This window comes from Anomaloglossus baeobatrachus, chromosome 1 (assembly GCF_048569485.1).
Source record: "Anomaloglossus baeobatrachus isolate aAnoBae1 chromosome 1, aAnoBae1.hap1, whole genome shotgun sequence".
Lineage (NCBI taxonomy): Eukaryota > Metazoa > Chordata > Amphibia > Anura > Aromobatidae > Anomaloglossus > Anomaloglossus baeobatrachus.
Genome location: NC_134353.1, coordinates 584198093 through 584216506, shown reverse-complemented (window position 1 = coordinate 584216506; position 18414 = coordinate 584198093). Strand labels below are relative to the sequence as shown.

The 18414-nt window shown below is 48.6% G+C and overlaps 1 protein-coding gene across 2 annotated transcripts in view; it reads right to left on the bottom strand.

Moving 5' to 3' along the window:
- Positions 1–6239: 6239 nt before the first annotated feature.
- TJP2 (tight junction protein 2) overlaps positions 6240–18414 on the bottom strand; it is a 300601-nt gene continuing 288426 nt past the window's right edge. For both annotated transcript variants that reach the window (XM_075317823.1, XM_075317815.1), the window contains one exon: positions 6240–7028. In XM_075317823.1, coding sequence (XP_075173938.1) covers positions 6863–7028 — 166 coding nt within the window. In that variant the 3' untranslated portion in view covers positions 6240–6862. The remainder of the gene's footprint in view (positions 7029–18414) is intronic.

Genomic DNA, 18414 nt, shown 5'->3' with positions numbered 1-18414 from the left:
TTGCATTTAGTATAGGGCAAGCTGCTGGAGTAGGGATAGTGTATTAGAGGCATGAAGGAAGGGATTCTAGCCTAAATGACCTTGCTGCTAATACGTTAACCCAAAAGTCCTTTTGATCGTTAATTCTCATCTATTCTAGCCTCTATTAATTATGCTATTAGCTGCATTTAGTGTAGGGCTAGCTTCTGGAGTAGTGATAGTGTATTAGAGGTCTGTTGGCAGGGATTCTAGCTTTAAAGACCACGCTGCTGCTGCTGCTGCTACCTAAAACATCTATTCTACACTCTAGTAATACTGCTCATAGCATGCAATTAGTGTCGGGTAAATTCTGGAGTAGAGATAGTGTATTAGAGGACTGTAAACAAGGACTCTAGCCTTATAGATTGTGCTGCTGATACTGAAAAAAACCTTTTTGTATTCTATAATAATACTGCTCTTTGCTACATTTAGAGTAGGGAAAACTGCTGGAGTAGTGAAAGTATATTAGAGATCTTTAGGAAGGTATTTTAATCTTACAGACTGTTCTGATGCTGCCTATAAAATGTATTCTTATTCTCTAATATAACCACTCATAGTTAGCAATGTGTCGGGTGAGATTCTGGGGTAGGGTTAGTGTATTGGAAGACTGTAGGCAAGGATTCTTCAGCCTGGTGTGTCCAATGGCTTCTTAGCTCAGAGGTTAGAGCACTGGTTTCGTAAACCTGGGGTAGTGAGTTTGACTCTCACTGAAGCCTAAGGCTGGTTTCACATCTGCGTTTTTTCGCCGGTCGGCAAAATGCATCTTACCGGATCCGTTGTCTGGTCTGCTCAATGCAATGTCAGTGGACTTGTGGTAACATGCATTTGCGTGCAGTAGTGTCAGAATCCAGTAAGTTGCAGTTTTTTACCTTTTTTCACCTCCGTCCAAAAACTGCATGTCACCAGATCCTGTACATTGCGGCAGTAGCTGCAATGTATTTCACTTGGCGCCGGATCCGGTTTTAACAGTTGCTGTTGTATGCTGCAGGAAGGATCCTGTTTGCTGTACAGAACATGACCTGAATAAAACTCTGACACACTCTCACTCACTCTCTCTCTCGTCCAGAGCTGCATCCACACTGTCTTGGAAGATTCAGCTCACTCCCGATTACATGACTTTAATGCGCGCCCAGCCCCATTCAGGTGATTCCCGACCACATGACTCATAAACTGCAAGTCACAGGCTCACTTGCGTTTGCATGCGTTCAATTCAAGTTCATCAGGATTCCGTCACATACAGTTTGTGTTTTTTTGCCTCAAGGCAAAAAAAACCCAAAAACCGCTGATGTGAAATCAGCCTAAAAAGAGTCTTGAGAAATGTTGTCCAGGGTAGGCTAAAGCTAAGTGCACACATCCAGTTTTTGTCGTCAGGCAGAATCCAGCGTGTGAGTCCTGCTTCGGATCCGGCAAAATTTGTGAAAAACCGGATGCGCCGGACCTTTTTTTTTCTGGATCCGGCACATCTGATTTTTCATCTGGCGCATCCGGTTTTCTGTCCGTTTTTTTCCAGATCCATTTTTTTAATACCTCCCTCCCTCAAAAAGATTACAGAAAGAAAATCTATAAATAGAGAATTTTTGAAGATCAAGTCAGAGCGTGAAGAGAAAATAGAAGCAGACATCGAGGCCGTGCTTGGAAAGATTGTGCAGATTTCCACGGACTTTTGCTTTGAGGTGAATCATTTGGCTATGCTGGCAGCGGAACAGGAGCGTGAGCACAACCAGCGCCGTCTCCATCGGAGGTTTTGGATACATCCCATAACAGCTAAACGAATGAGCCGGGGTGTATTTTCAATGCTATACATGGAGCTGCGAGGGAATTCTGAGAAATTCGCACGTTATACTAGGATGTCGGTGGTGAATTTTGATCGCCTGCTGGCTGCTGTCGCAGACCGTATAAGAAAGTGCGACACATACTGTTGATTCTCTATATCACCAGAAGAGCGTTTGCTGGTGGCCCTTCAGTAAGTCAAAAATGGTACAGTTAAAAACGTCAGCGCAAGACGCAAAAATAAGCCATCACTGAGCCATAAATCCTGAAAAATGAGACCGCTATGGGTCACGGAATATGGCGTAAAACGTGTGCCACTTTTTTCGGACAAACTTCCGGATTTCTTTTAACCCCTTATATAAAAGTAAACCTATACATGTTTGGTGTCTACGAACTCGCACTGATCTGAGGCATCACACCCACACATCAGTTTTACCATATAGTGAACACAGTGAATAAACTATCTCAAAAAGAATAGTGCTATCGTACTTTTTTTTAGCAATTTTTCGGCATTTGGAATTCTTTTGCCGTTTTCCAGTACATTATATGGTAAAACGTATGGTTTCATTTAAAAGTACAGCTCATTCCGCAAAAAATGAGCCCTCACATGACCATATTGACTGAAAAATAAAAAAGTTACGTCTCTCAGAACAAGAATGGCGGAAAAAAAAACGGAAAGCAAAAAATTGGCCGGTCATGAAGGGGTTCAATCCCTCAATCCCCCCTTTTATTACTTATATAACACATATGTAAGGTTTAAAAAAACCCTTAATTAAAAAAAAATGTGTATACACCATGTGTTTTTTTTAAACAAAGACCCCCAAAGTACCATAGGTGCTTTCCTTTCAGAAATAACCCAATCATGTAACGTTACCTTAAAATGACACACCAAATACAAAGGTTTTGGAACAAGTTTAATATTTCTTTTTTTAATCTTTTTTTTCCGCAATGGAGGAGCTACATAGCTCTTTCTTAAAATACAAGGACAATAATAGTACAAAACAAACGTGCCTCAAAAATGGGGACCTCCTGGCAGGCGGATGGCTGCCTGCAGGCGGATGGCTGACAGGGTTTCAGCAGGCTGGCAGGGTTGGGCAGCAGGCAGTGTTGGTCTTGGTCGGCAGGCAGTCATCCCAGTGAGGAGTGAGGGCTTTATATAGCTGTGTTGTGCCAGTTTGAGCATGCTCAGTTTAAAAAACCGGATCTGTCCATGTATTCCTTTTTTTGCCGCATCCCACCGGATCCGGCGTCCATAGACAGCCATTATACATTACGCCGCATCGCGCCGGCGGGATGCGATTTTTCTCATGAGACAAAAAACGTCTAGGTCGACGTTTTTTCCGGCCATATCAGACAATTACGCCGGATCCGGCAAAAAACGGAGATAACGCACGGCCATGCGGCACAATCCAGCGCTAATGATAGTCTATGGGGGAAAAAACTGATCCGGTGACAGCTAGCCACATCCGGTTTTTCAGAAATGCGCCGGATTGTGCCGTACAGCAAAAAACTGATGTGTGTACATACCCTTAGTGCGAAGGAGCAAATATTGATGAGTTCTTGCACCCAAAATTAGAATTACTTGTTTGCCAAATGTCTTTCTTAGGCTATGGCTAGCATATCTTCATGAGACTAAAGATCTGTATTGATCAATTCATTATGTGTGATTTTGTAATCTAAAACATAACATTTTAATGAAGTGAGCAGTAGAATTCCGTTGCATGCCAGTCCGTCCGATTTCATTTTTTTGCGAATCAGTGGATAAACAGCTAACCAGTTATAGAACTGAGGCTTTAAAATGTGTTTATGTAATGTTTTTCTGTTGAAGAAGCAGTTGACGGTGATGGGACATTATGTTAACTCTGTGATTTCAAAATAGAATGTAATGGCATCCATGGATTGTTGTTGGTAACGTAGCTCACTAGTTGTGGCACTGGTGGAAATAGAAGTCAAACACAGCAGAAAAGCTATGTTTGAGCTACATTTCCAACACCAGTCCACGAGTGCATTCTTTGAGGATGGAAAATTTCACTTTTTGAGCTCGTCCATCAAGATTCCTTTGTAGTCACCAAAGTTTGGTGAGCACCCAGAGGTGGCCCAGTAACATATGTTTAGGAGGGACTGCTCTTCCTTATACATTTGGGCGCTTCCTCCCTCATTGAGACTCAAATAGTGGAATACATACTCTATAGCAGTTTCCAATGCATCTATTGTGGCGGTGGCTTTACCCTCCTCCTCCATGTAATTCTGCAGCCCTAAGTTCAAGTTTTCAGAGGGCCTGCGGATATCAGGAAACCTAAGTTTGGTGAGGGCTCTGAGGTGGCCCAGTAACATACATTTGGAAAGGACTGCTCTTTTACATTTGGGCAGTCGCTCCCTCATTGAGGCTCAGATAGTGTGGAATACATATTACATACCAGTTTACAATGTGCCCATTGTAGTGTTGGGCTTTACCCTCTTCCTCCACCTCCTCCATGTCATGCTACAGACCTCAATTCATACATATCACTTTCTGATTGGGGACAGCCTAGGACATTCGTAGACTGTCAGCCAATCGAAGAGAACATAGCAACCATGCACCACTGTATCCTGCATGTGTTGTAGTTGGTGGACGAGAAGGTGAAGAGCCTGGCAAAGCAGAGTGGGAAGACCGGTAGGAGGAGACAGGTAGTGTCTCCTCCAATCCCACCTCCCTCTTGAGACCCCTCTATTTTTTTTTTATTTCTTCTGCCACCCTCAGCCAAGTAGATGACATTTGAAGTTCATGGCTGCTATTGGACGCTGGAGACTCAGTTTGTCCCACTATACCACAGCGTCCTTCCATGCCATAAACTCTGCTTACTGCCCACACTCTGCTCTTCTCCCTGCAAACAGTGAGGAGCAGAGTGCGCATATCATGCCGCTACTATCTGGCTCTGACACAGCATACCAGTTATAGAACAGGAACGCGGCTCTAGATCTTCCGGACTGGTACAACATGCTCCATGAATAGGTCCAGATCCGCGCGGTTTCAATGCTCTCTGGGTACCGGACCCGGGCGCGGGATTCCAGTTACATGATGTGGATTCGGCAATTAAAGTAAAACTAAAGAAAAGAAGAAATAAGTGAGAGTTTCATACTCTCTGTCATGGCGGCACACTGCTTCCGGGTCGCGCATTCACATCCTGAACTGTCCATCGCATATACACAGCTTTCCGTGTTTTCCCAGCCCACCAGCCGTCCTCTCGTCTGTGATTAGTTGCAGGCTGATGCGCCCCCCGGCCTGTGAGTCTCTGCTGCAGTCATCGCGGCTCAGTAATAGGCTACACTCAGAGCTGGCAGTCTTCTCTATGGCTGCTCGCTCCGAGATGTAGCAGAGCTGGATGTGTCGTCGTGAGACCTCGTGTGGATTACGCCGGAGCTGGGGGGTTGTGTTGGGGGTTAATAAAGTGGTGAAGGAGGGTGCGTGTTTTGTACTTTATTCCAAATAAAGGATTTTTCTGTGTGTGATTATTTACACACAGGTTTTATTCACTTACAGTTTTGTGTGATGCAGGTATCTCAGACGCCTGTGCCATCACAACCCTAGGGTTTAGTAGCAGCTGTTCGCTGCTATTAATGTCTTATTACCCCGATTGGCACCAGGCCAACGGGAAGAGCCGTTATCGCACCAGGATTGTCACATCTAATACATGCGCCAATACCGGGCGGCTGCGGGCTGAGAATACCAGCCCCAAGCTGACGTTATCATGGCTGGGAATGGAAATTGGAGGGACCGCACGTCGGATTTTTTTTTTAAATTATTTAAATTAAAAAAAAAAAAAAGCCAGAGTCACACTTGCGAGGTATACACTGCTTTCCCCGCCCACCGGCCGTCCTGGCGGCTGTGATTGGTTGCACTCAGCTGCCACTCAGGATGGGGGCGCATCTAACTACAACCAATTACACGTGCCGGTGGGCGGGCAAAGTAGTGAATATTGAATTGTGGGCTCCGGAAGGGAAAAGCATGACCCGGAAGGAGTGTGCCGCCATGACAGCGCCTCTGTGAGTATGCTGTGCTCGCTCCTACCCCCCTATCCCCTCCACAAACCTTTTTAATCTCCGGATTCCGGTCCCCATTGACTTATATGAGCGCCGGATTCCGGAGCGGATCGGACTCTTTAAAATCTGGCAGTGATCCGTCGGTCACTGTTTTTGGGGAGTTCGATCAGCTCCAATTCTTGCTGATGCCCATGTGGCACAAATAAAAATAGACCACATAATAAGTCTGGAATATTCAGGAAATATTTCCAGGTCTTGACCCTGTGTAAATGGACTGCATGTAGTCCCATCTAACATCACTGTGTATGCCCTCCTGTGGCAGAAGCAAATAAAAATACATTTTTAAGTTTTTTAAAAGAAAAAACATTAAAATAGTTGAATAAGAAGTATTGCAGTCTATTCCTGCATAACAGTTTACAAGTCTGACAGCAGTAATTTAAACAGTTTATTAATGACAATGAGAGAAAAAGAAAAACAATAAACAGGCTAAGTATATCCAAACCTGGATGTAACAGGCAAAATGGTCAGTTTTAAAAAGCCCAGTCAGTTGAGAAAAGTAACTTTAAGTCTGGATTTTAAGGTGATTTTAAATTAAATGTAACACGTTTAAGACATTCTAGCACAAAAAGGCACATGTTAAAATTCATTGTTGGAATGTTGATAGAAAGCATACTATTTGTGGTCATCCCTCACAACAAGAACAGGCAAAAATGCCAAAGTCTGCCATATCGGTTCAGTTTTATGAATGCAAATTAGTACAAATTAACAGAAAAAAAGAACTTTGCACTATAATATATCCTTCCTGATATTTACAAGGTACCGACAGCGCACAACATAGTTCATAGTGGTTCACCAATTTAGTATACAAATGTAAATGTCTTTAATATATGCTAAATAAAAGAAACCCAGTAGGACAAAGAGTGCAAAAGATGCAGCAAGACTCCACTAGAAAAAAAACAACAAAATTTAAACTAATAACTAAATTCTTTTATGTACTTAAAAAGGACTGTACATTAACCGACGGATACACTGTATCCCTAATTTTTTGAGAAGTTCACAATTCAGTATCTCTGTATTTTGTTGGCTGGGCATAAAACCCTCGCTTTGACTGGTCAGACAATTGGCGTCGATATTCTTCTTCCTCTTCGTCACTGCCATAACTTCCTTTCTTATCTAAGTATGACCAAGCAGCTGGCTTCTGGGGCTCTGGAGTACGGGAGCTTTAAGGAAAAAAAAGAAACCAAACAAATAACATTAAATATATGAACAAACTATAAGTGTGCAAGCATTAGGCACATGAATAAGGTACGTGTAATATATAAACCATCCCCCACCCATCTAATTGGGTACATCTCCCAGTGGGATGTTTTTTTTTTTTATACTTTTTTGACAAAACTGTGTCAAGTAAAGTACCCTATGTTATTATACATTATTACTATTTACTTACTGCAGGTTAGTTGCTCATTTTATTTCCCTAGGTTTGGTTATCTCTACACAGTAACTGCACAAATTATAGAAGAGGGTACGGTATGTTCTTTTCTCCCATAAATGATGATGCCTGCTTATGATTGGGCAACTTCATGCAGGTGAAGTAGTACACACCCCCAGAGAAAAATCTGTAGTAACACCCAGTTGAACTAGAACATAAATTTAAAACTAAAAAGTACACCTATCGCTTCTATTAAAAAAAAATCTCATCCCACAAAATCCAGGTAAAAGGCTACAAATGTGGGGTTACCGAGCAGAGGTAATAAATGCTGAAAAAGCCCCAAAAAACCCCACTGTAATGCTTTAGTGAGTACACTTAGAATGGAAGAAAAAAAAAAAAAAAAAAAACACCACAATGATGGAATTTTTTTTTCACATCTCCCACAAGAAAAATAAAAAAAAAAAAAAAAGATGCAGTTTGAGTGCTGTGGTTTCCTCAAATAAAATGTATTCCCTGTTTAATGACGAGGCATACAATTTTTCAATATATTTTGCTTTAAAAACCTTATGGATTTTAATGAATCTGTATGCCGTCAGTAAATGAGAACTTTGATTCCTTATTTTGTTTATGTGCACATACCCAGTTTCCCCGAAAATAAGACACTGTCTTATATTTTTTTTTTGCCCCATAAAAAGCACTAGATCTTATTTTCAGGGGGTGTCTTATTCTCGAGGAAACATGGTTGGGGGTAAGTTTACCCACACAAAAAGCAGACCCCCCCCCCCTTCCCAGGATCACCATACTTACCAGCCCCGGGCGTCTGTATGGCTCCCAGATCTCCCTGTAATCTCCCAGCAGGTATGCTGCACGCCTCCCCTGCGTCTGGCCGACACACATACTTCACATCACACACTCACACATCAGAAAGCACACACTCACACAATCAGATTCCATATCATTCTACCCTGTGATCTCTGTGCAGCACGCTGTCCTCCCCTGCATCTGACTGACACACATACATCAGAACACACAGTCTCACATCAGATAGCATACACACACACTATATTCTATATCATATTCTATCTATCTAATAAATTATATATATATATATATATATATATATATATATATATATATATACACACACATACACACACACGGATTTTTGTGTACTCACCGTAAAATCGTTTTCTCTTAGCCATCATTGGGGGACCAGGACCATGGTGTTATGCTGCTTATCCATAGGAGAACACTAAGTAGATGCAAAGATGTTAGCTCCTCCCCTGCAGTATACACCCCCTGGCCCAGCCAGGCTACTTCAGTTTTAGTACACAAGCAGTAGGAGAACAAAGTAACAAAAAACGTGAGTGAACACTCATAACAAAAAAGTACTGAGACAGAAAAAAGCTAAGGCCCAACAGGGCAAAAGGGAGGGTGCTGTGTCCCCCAATGATGGCTAAGAGAAAACGATTTTACGGTGAGTACACAAAAATCCGTTTTTCTCTGACGCCTCATTGGGGGACACAGGACCATGGGACGTCCTAAAGCAGTCCATGGGTGGGTAAACAATAAACAACGCAACCCAAGGACTAAGAACCAGTCCCAGATAGTGGAGTACCTATCTCAGTAAGCGCTCCTGGCTATCGTTTGCAGAATTTTTCTACCTAGGTTCGCCTCAACCGAAGCCTGGGTATAGACTCAGTAATGCTTTGAAACAGTATGTAGGCAAGACCAGGTCGCAGCCTTATACCTCTGTTCCACTGAAGCCTGATGCCCAATGGCCCAAGAGGCGCTAACTGCTCGCGTGGAAGGGGTCCGCAGCCCACTAGGAATGGGCTTGAGTTGCAAGCGGTAGACCTCCTGGATCGCAGAGCGAATCCAGCGAGCCAGCGTTGCCTATGAAGCTGCGTCTCCTTTCTTAGGCCTTTCAAGAATGACGAACAAGGAGTCTATGTTCCTAAAGGGGCTGTCCTGGGTACGTAATATCTGAGAGCCCTCACAAGGTCTAGCGAATATAGGAACCTTTCCCCCCTATGGACTGGGTGTGGACAAAAGGAAGGCAGAACAATGTCCTCGTTCATATGAAACGGGGAAGTAACCTTCGGAAGAAAATCCGGAAGGGGGCGTAGAACCACCTTGTCCTGATGAAAGATCAGAAAGGGTTTGCGGCAAGAGAGTGCTGCCAGTTCCAAAACTTGTCTGATGGACGTAATCGCCACTAAGAATGTTACCTTCCAGGAGACAAGAGCAAGAGAAGATTCCTTAAGAGGTTCAAAAGGGGACCTCTGGATACCGTCCACAACGAGATTGAGGTCCCATGGGTCCAGCGACTGTTTATACAGGGAAACTAGATGGGAAACACCCTTGAGGAAAGTCTTGACTTGCGGATTGCAAGCTAGGCGGTATTGATAGAGATGAAACCTGCCACTTAAGGGAGCTGGGGGCCAACCCCTTTTGCAACCTGACTGCAAAAAAAAATAAATCAAGAATTCTGGGGATCGCCAGAGGCATAGGTTGGACATTAGATTCCCTGCACTGGGAAAGGAAAGTTTTCCATGTACGGTGGTAAAAACGGGATGAAGGCCGGCTTTCGGGCACTGTACATGGTGGAGATGACCGCAGGAGAATCTCGCTCTTGTTAAAGTCCATGTCTCAATGGCCAGGCCATCAGCTTCAGGGCTCTGGAGTTCTGATGGAAAATGGGCCCTTGGGTCAGCAGGTCTGGGATGCTTACGAAGCGCCATGAGCAATTGTACTAATTCAGCATACCAGGTGCACCTGGGCTAGTCCGGTGCTATTAGTATCACCGGGGCTCGTTCTGCCTTGATCTTCCTGATTACTCGCGGCAGCAGGGGGAGAGGCAAAAAACATGTAAGGCAGACAGAAATAACTTCAGGAGAGTAGAGCATCCGCGCCAATGGACTGTGGATCACGTGACCTGGCTAAGAACGCGGGTACCTTTGCGTTCAACTTTGAGGCCATTAGATCCACATCTGGTGTACTCCAGTGAGTGCAGATGTGTGCGAACACTTCTGGGTGGAGAAACCACTCTCCGGCGGCCAGGCCTTGGCGACTTAGAAGGTCCGCCGCACAGTTCCCTTATCCTGGTATGTGTAACGCTGAAAACACAGACCCCCGTCGATTCGGCCCAGGTGAGGATCCTGAGGACCTCGAGATAAGCTGTCTTGCTGCTGGTACCTCCCTGCCGATTGACGTAGGCCACAGCTGTTGCATTGTCCAATTGGCCCCGAATCAAACTACCTGCTAGCAGAAGGGGGGAATGACCTGAGCGCGAGAAGATCGCGCTGATTTTCAGGATGATTTCTGGGAAGGGAAGACTCCTGGGGTGTCCAACGTCCCGAAGCAGTGTGGAGCCAGTACGCTGCTCCCCAGACTAAGAGGCTGGCGTCCGTGGTCAGGAGTAGCCAGTCCACTTGGGGGAGGAAAAACTCCTTCTCGATATGGAAGAGGACTAAAGCCACCAGCAAAGCGCATACCTGACTGAAGGTGTCAGGTGAAAAGTTCGTCCAAGGAAAAGGGGCTCTTGTCCCAGGCAGCTAGAAGTGCAAGCTGCAGTGGGCGGTGGTGTGGCTAAGCGAGCAGCACTGCCTCTATAGCCGCCGCTATCCTACCTAGTACTCTCATACTGAATCGCATGGAGTGAGAGGAGTACGTAGAGGGCAGTGTACCGCTTGTTGTAGAGCGGTCGCCTTGTCTTGAGGGGGAAATATCAAGCCCCGAAGAGTGTTCAGGGACATGCCCAGGGAGGTGACGGATTTTGACGGGACCAGGGATGATTTGACTGGAGTCAGAAGCCGCCCTAAGCGGGATAGGGTGCCCACAGAGATCTGCACGCTGGTTGAGCCCTTGATGAGGAGGTCATCCAAGCAAGGCAGAACAGCCACTCTCCTGGCGTGAAGGGCACTCATGGCAGTCGCCATGACCTTAGTTAAGACCCTTGGTGCTGTGGCAGAGCCGAGGGTAGGGCCACAAATGAAGAAAAAAAAAAAGAAGTCCTGAACCGCGAAGCGGAGGAACCTTTGGTGAGCTGGAGCGATGGGTATGTGCAGGTACGCGTCCCTGATAGCTAGGGAGGCAAGGAATTCTCCTTCAACCATAAAGGTAATAATGGACCCTAGGAAGTCCATTCTGAATCTCCTTACGTGCACATGTTTGCTCAGGTGTTAGAGGTCCAGGATGGGACGAACTGACCCCTCCTTTTTTGGGGACCACGAGAGGTTGGAATAGAAGGCCTTGAACATCTCGCCGTCCGGAACAGGTACCATCACCCCCGCCGTTTGGAGGGAGTGGATTGTTGAGAAGGCCTCGTGGTGTTTTGGAGCCTTTGGGGGGGTATGAGAGAAAAGACTGACCAGGGGATCGGGTCCAGAATTCAATGTGGTAACCGGAAGACACAAGGTATCACACCCATTTGTGGTCTGAGGCGGCGGCCCAGATGGAGGAGGACGAGACTCCTCGGTCTTTGCCTAGACTGCAAGGATGAAGTGGACTCGGGGAGGGCTGAGAAGGTCGGGCCCTGTGTGTCTAGTAAAAAAACATCCTGGGCTAGAGTTGGGGGAGGGAGGTACTCTTTTTCCTCCCGTGGCGTCAGACAAAAAAAAAAAAAAAGAGCCTGTCCAGACGATCGGCAAACCATCGGTCTGGAAAGGAGTACTGTGAGAGGCTTCTTAGAGACAGAGTCCGCTTCCCCCCTCCAGTCCTGCACAACAATGGTGGACAGAAAAAACTGTATAAGTGTACCGCAGCTGCGGGTGCACTGAGTCCTGGGGGCTCTTCCCCTCCCCCCGCCACAGGTGGAATGCTATGCAGGAGTCTGCAATCAGCCCTTCCCCCCTCCTGTGAATACAATCAGGGAGGATCTGACCTTTGCTCCAATTTCTGTCAGGGAACTAGTGTGGAGACACTGACGCCTGCTGTGCCCGGTCACAGAACGTGTATCAACTCAGACCCTGCCAGAGGGAGTGAGAAGTTTTTCCATCTGCCCTGGGACTCTGGAAAATCAGAATGATCTCAACTCCTGTGGAGATGGCATTCTGATGCCTGCTGTGCCTGGTCACACTGGTGTGAAGCATGTATCAACTCAGACCCTGCCAGAGGGAGTGAGGAAGTTTTTCCATCTGCTCTGGAAAATCGGAATTATCTCACCTCAGCTCCTGTGAAGATGGCAGTCTGGTCACGCTGGTAAAGAGCGTGTATCAACTCAGAGCCTGCAAGAGGGACTGAGGAAGTTTTCATCTGCTCTGGGCTCTGGAAAATCGGTGCCTGTGAGAACCGTCGTCCAGTGAGATGTAGCCCAGGATCTAGCGTCGCAGGAGAAAAATCGGTTCCCGAAGGAACCGTCGCCCTCTAAAAACAAAAAATTCTTGCTGCAGTAGTCTGCTGAGATGTGCCTCCTATAGACACTAAGCTAAAACTGAAGTAGCCTGGCTGGGCCAGGGGGTGTATACTGCAGGGGAGGAGCTAACATCTTTGCATCTACTTAGTGTCCTCCTATGGATAAGCAGCATAACACCATGGTCCTGTGTCCCCCAATGAGGCGTCAGAGATTATATATCTCTATATCTATATCTATATCTATATATATATATATCTCATATCTATATATATAATTGCCTTATTCTGTCTGTCTGTCTGTCTGTCATGCTCCAAAATTGTGTCACCGTGACAGTGTCACCGTGACATGTCCTTACGGTGACACAAAGCTGATTGGCCGCTGGGCTCGCCATGGCCCCGCCCCCCCACACCGATTGGCCGCTCGCCCAGGCTGCGCCCCCACACGGATTGGCCAGCCGCTCGCCCAGCCTCCGCCCCCCCCACAGATTGGCCTCTCGCCCCGGCACCCTGCAGGCATTGGCAATTCGGCCACGCCACGCCCCGCCCCCCTCACGCAACGCACGTTAGCTCTGGCCCCGCCCACCCCCCCCGCGCATTCCCCGAACTGACAGGGCTGTTAAGGGGGGTGAGTACTGTACTCCCCCCCCCCCCCCATCCCCCATCCCCCGCTCGCACGGGAGTGGTGTGGGCTCCCGTGCGAGCGGGGGACGGGATACGTTGGCATGGTTACAAGCAAATCGAGGTCCTGTAGCGGCGGAAGATCCACACGCACACACACACACACACACACATCAGCTCACACTCACACTCACTCTCACACACACCTCACACACACATCACATCGCATCCACACACTCACAGCATCCGGCGATATCCCTTGCTTCTCGGCCTCGATACTGTGCTGTTGTGACCTTCCAGGACCTGACGGAGGATCACATGGCCAGAAGCATGTGGTATCTCCGGATGTTGTGACTGTGAGCGCGTATGTGCGATATCGTCAGTGTCTGTGTGTGTGAGTGTATGCGATCGGGTGTGTGTGTGTCGGGATCGGGTGTGTGTGAGTGGATGCGATCGTGTGTGTGAGTGGATGCGATCGTGTGTGTGAGTGGATGCGATCGTGTGTGTGAGTGTCGGGATCGGGTGTGTGTGAGTGTATGCGATCGTGTGTGTGAGTGGATGCGATCGTGTGTGTGAGTGTCGCCAGAGGAGGGGACAGAGAGGGGCTGAGGCTGGGGACAGAGAGGGGCTGAGGCTGGGGACAGAGAGGGGCTGAGGCTGGGGACAGAGAGGGGCTGAGGCTGGGGACAGAGAGGGGCTGAGGCTGGGGACAGAGAGGGGCTGAGGCTGGGGACAGAGAGGGGCTGAGGCTGGGGACAGAGAGGGGCTGAGGCTGGGGACAGAGAGGGGCTGAGGCTGGGGACAGAGAGGGGCTGAGGCTGGGGACAGAGAGGGGCTGAGGCTGGGGACAGAGAGGGGCTGAGGCTGGGGACAGAAGGCTGATGCTGCGGGTAGAGAGGCTGATGCTGGTGCAGCATGGGGGATGGATTACAATGAGGGGTGCGCAGCATGGGGGATGGAGCACGTTTGGGAGTGCGCAGCATGGGGAATGGAGCACGTTTGGGAGTGCGCAGCATGGGGGATGGAGCACGTTTGGGAGTGCGCAGCATGGCGGATGGAGCACGTTTGGGAGTGCGCAGCATGGCGGATGGAGCACGTTTGGGAGTGCGCAGCATGGCGGATGGAGCACGTTTGGGAGTGCGCAGCATGGCGGATGGAGCACGTTTGGGAGTGCGCAGCATGGCGGATGGAGCACGTTTGGGAGTGCGCAGCATGGCGGATGGAGCACGTTTGGGAGTGCGCAGCATGGCGGATGGAGCACGTTTGGGAGTGCGCAGCATGGCGGATGGAGCACGTTTGGGAGTGCGCAGCATGGCGGATGGAGCACGTTTGGGAGTGCGCAGCATGGCGGATGGAGCACGTTTGGGAGTGCGCAGCATGGCGGATGGAGCACGTTTGGGAGTGCGCAGCATGGCGGATGGAGCACGTTTGGGAGTGCGCAGCATGGCGGATGGAGCACGTTTGGGAGTGCGAAGCATGGCGGATGGAGCACGTTTGGGAGTGCGCAGCCTGGCGGATGGAGCACGTTTGGGAGTGCGCAGCATGGCGGATGGTGCACGTTTGGGAGTGCGCAGCATGGCGGATGGTGCACGTTTGGGAGTGCGCAGCATGGCGGATGGAGCACGATGGGAAGTGCACAACACACCACACACACACACACACTGGGAACCACAAACAACTGCCCTACACAGACACCTACACACACAGACAACGTTGCACACAAACACCGCGGCACACACAAATATACGCACATACCGCACAACACACACATTGCACAAAACATACCTCCCCCCAAAACACACCACACACACACAAACCGCGCAACACACAACGCTACAGACACACAGCGCTCCACAAACAACGCAACACACATACAACACCGCTCTCACCCCCGTCACACCCAGACAACACCCAGAACATGTACAGCGCCTACACAAACACTTGGTAACTACACACAACATATATATATATATAACAAAAATCATACATGAACTACACAATACGTAAATTCTAGAATACCCGATGCGTAGAATCGGGCCACCTTCTAGTATATATATATTTATATATATAATATACATATATATATATATTACCTACATACCTACATACATACATACATACATACACACACACACACACACACACACACACACACACACAGCGATATTGCTTGCTTCTTGGCGCGTGTAAGGACCTGTGACGCTGTGCACGGTGCAGTGAGCGTCCAGGACCTGCATCACATGGCCGGGAGCACGTGGTATCTCCGGCTGTTGAGTGTGTGTGTGTGCACGCGATTGTACAGGTATGTGCGATATCGTGAGTGTTTGTGAATGTATGCGTTTGGATGTGTGAGTGTATGCTGTCTGATGTGAGAGTGTGTGTTCTGAGTGAGTGTCGGCAAGAGGCAGAGGAGGACGGCATGCAGCACAGCTGCCTGGAGCGCCCACCGGAGATCACAGGGAGGAATGATGTGAAATCTGATAGATGGATATAGATAGATATAGAGAGATAGATAGAGAGATAGATAGATAGATAGAGAGATAGATAGAGAGATAGATAGAGAGATAGATAGAGAGATAGATAGATAGATAGAGATAGAGATAGATAGAGATAGAGATAGATAGAGATAGATATATAGAGATAGATATATATATATATATATATATATATATATATATATATATATATATATATATATATATATATATATAGAGAGAGAGATATAGATATATATATATATAGAGAGAGATATAGATATATATATATATATATATATAGATATATATATATATATATTTATATTATATATCTCTATATCTATCTCTATATCTATATATCTCTCATATATATATATATATATATATATATATATATATATATATGAGATATATGAGATATATATATATATATATATATATATATGAGATATATATATATATACTAGAAGGTGGCCCGATTCTACGCATCGGGTATTCTAGAATTTACGTATTGTGTAGTTCATGTATGATTTTTGTTATATATATATATATGTTGTGTGTAGTTACCAAGTGTTTGTGTAGGCGCTGTACATGTTCTGGGTGTTGTCTGGGTGTGACGGGGGTGAGAGCGGTGTTGTATGTGTGTTGCGTTGTTTGTGGAGCGCTGTGTGTCTGTAGCGTTGTGTGTTGCGCGGTTTGTGTGTGTGTGGTGTGTTTTGGGGGGAGGTATGTTTTGTGCAATGTGTGTGTTGTGCGGTATGTGCGTATATTTGTGTGTGCCGCGGTGTTTGTGTGCAACGTTGTCTGTGTGTGTAGGTGTCTGTGTAGGGCAGTTGTTTGTGGTTCCCAGTGTGTGTGTGTGTGTGGTGTGTTGTGCACTTCCCATCGTGCTCCATCCGCCATGCTGCGCACTCCCAAACGTGCACCATCCGCCATGCTGCGCACTCCCAAACGTGCACCATCCGCCATGCTGCGCACTCCCAAACGTGCTCCATCCGCCAGGCTGCGCACTCCCAAACGTGCTCCATCCGCCATGCTTCGCACTCCCAAACGTGCTCCATCCGCCATGCTGCGCACTCCCAAACGTGCTCCATCCGCCATGCTGCGCACTCCCAAACGTGCTCCATCCGCCATGCTGCGCACTCCCAAACGTGCTCCATCCGCCATGCTGCGCACTCCCAAACGTGCTCCATCCGCCATGCTGCGCACTCCCAAACGTGCTCCATCCGCCATGCTGCGCACTCCCAAACGTGCTCCATCCGCCATGCTGCGCACTCCCAAACGTGCTCCATCCGCCATGCTGCGCACTCCCAAACGTGCTCCATCCGCCATGCTGCGCACTCCCAAACGTGCTCCATCCGCCATGCTGCGCACTCCCAAACGTGCTCCATCCGCCATGCTGCGCACTCCCAAACGTGCTCCATCCGCCATGCTGCGCACTCCCAAACGTGCTCCATCCGCCATGCTGCGCACTCCCAAACGTGCTCCATCCCCCATGCTGCGCACTCCCAAACGTGCTCCATTCCCCATGCTGCGCACTCCCAAACGTGCTCCATCCCCCATGCTGCGCACCCCTCATTGTAATCCATCCCCCATGCTGCACCAGCATCAGCCTCTCTACCCGCAGCATCAGCCTTCTGTCCCCAGCCTCAGCCCCTCTCTGTCCCCAGCCTCAGCCCCTCTCTGTCCCCAGCCTCAGCCCCTCTCTGTCCCCAGCCTCAGCCCCTCTCTGTCCCCAGCCTCAGCCCCTCTCTGTCCCCAGCCTCAGCCCCTCTCTGTCCCCAGCCTCAGCCCCTCTCTGTCCCCAGCCTCAGCCCCTCTCTGTCCCCAGCCTCAGCCCCTCTCTGTCCCCAGCCTCAGCCCCTCTCTGTCCCCTCCTCTGGCGACACTCACACACACGATCGCATCCACTCACACACACGATCGCATACACTCACACACACCCGATCCCGACACTCACACACACGATCGCATCCACTCACACACACGATCGCATCCACTCACACACACGATCGCATCCACTCACACACACCCGATCCCGACACACACACACCCGATCGCATACACTCACACACACAGACACTGACGATATCGCACATACGCGCTCACAGTCACAACATCCGGAGATACCACATGCTTCTGGCCATGTGATCCTCCGTCAGGTCCTGGAAGGTCACAACAGCACAGTATCGAGGCCGAGAAGCAAGGGATATCGCCGGATGCTGTGAGTGTGTGGATGCGATGTGATGTGTGTGTGAGGTGTGTGTGAGAGTGAGTGTGAGTGTGAGCTGATGTGTGTGTGTGTGTGTGTGTGTGCGTGTGGATCTTCCGCCGCTACAGGACCTCGATTTGCTTGTAACCATGCCAACGTATCCCGTCCCCCGCTCGCACGGGAGCCCACACCACTCCCGTGCGAGCGGGGGATGGGGGATGGGGGGGGGGGGGGGGGGGAGTACAGTACTCACCCCCCTTAACAGCCGTGTCAGTTCGGGGAATGCGCGGGGGGGGAGAGGGGGGGGGGGGGGGGGGGGGGAGTACAGTACTCACCTCCGTGACAGCCCTGTCAGTTCGGGGAATGCGCGGGGGGGGGTGGGCGGGGCCAAAGCTAACGTGCGTTGCGTGAGGGGGGCGGGGCGTGGCGTGGCCGAATTGCCAATGCCTGCAGGGTGCCGGGGCGAGAGGCCAATCTGTGGGGGGGGGCGGAGGCTGGGCGAGCGGCTGGCCAAT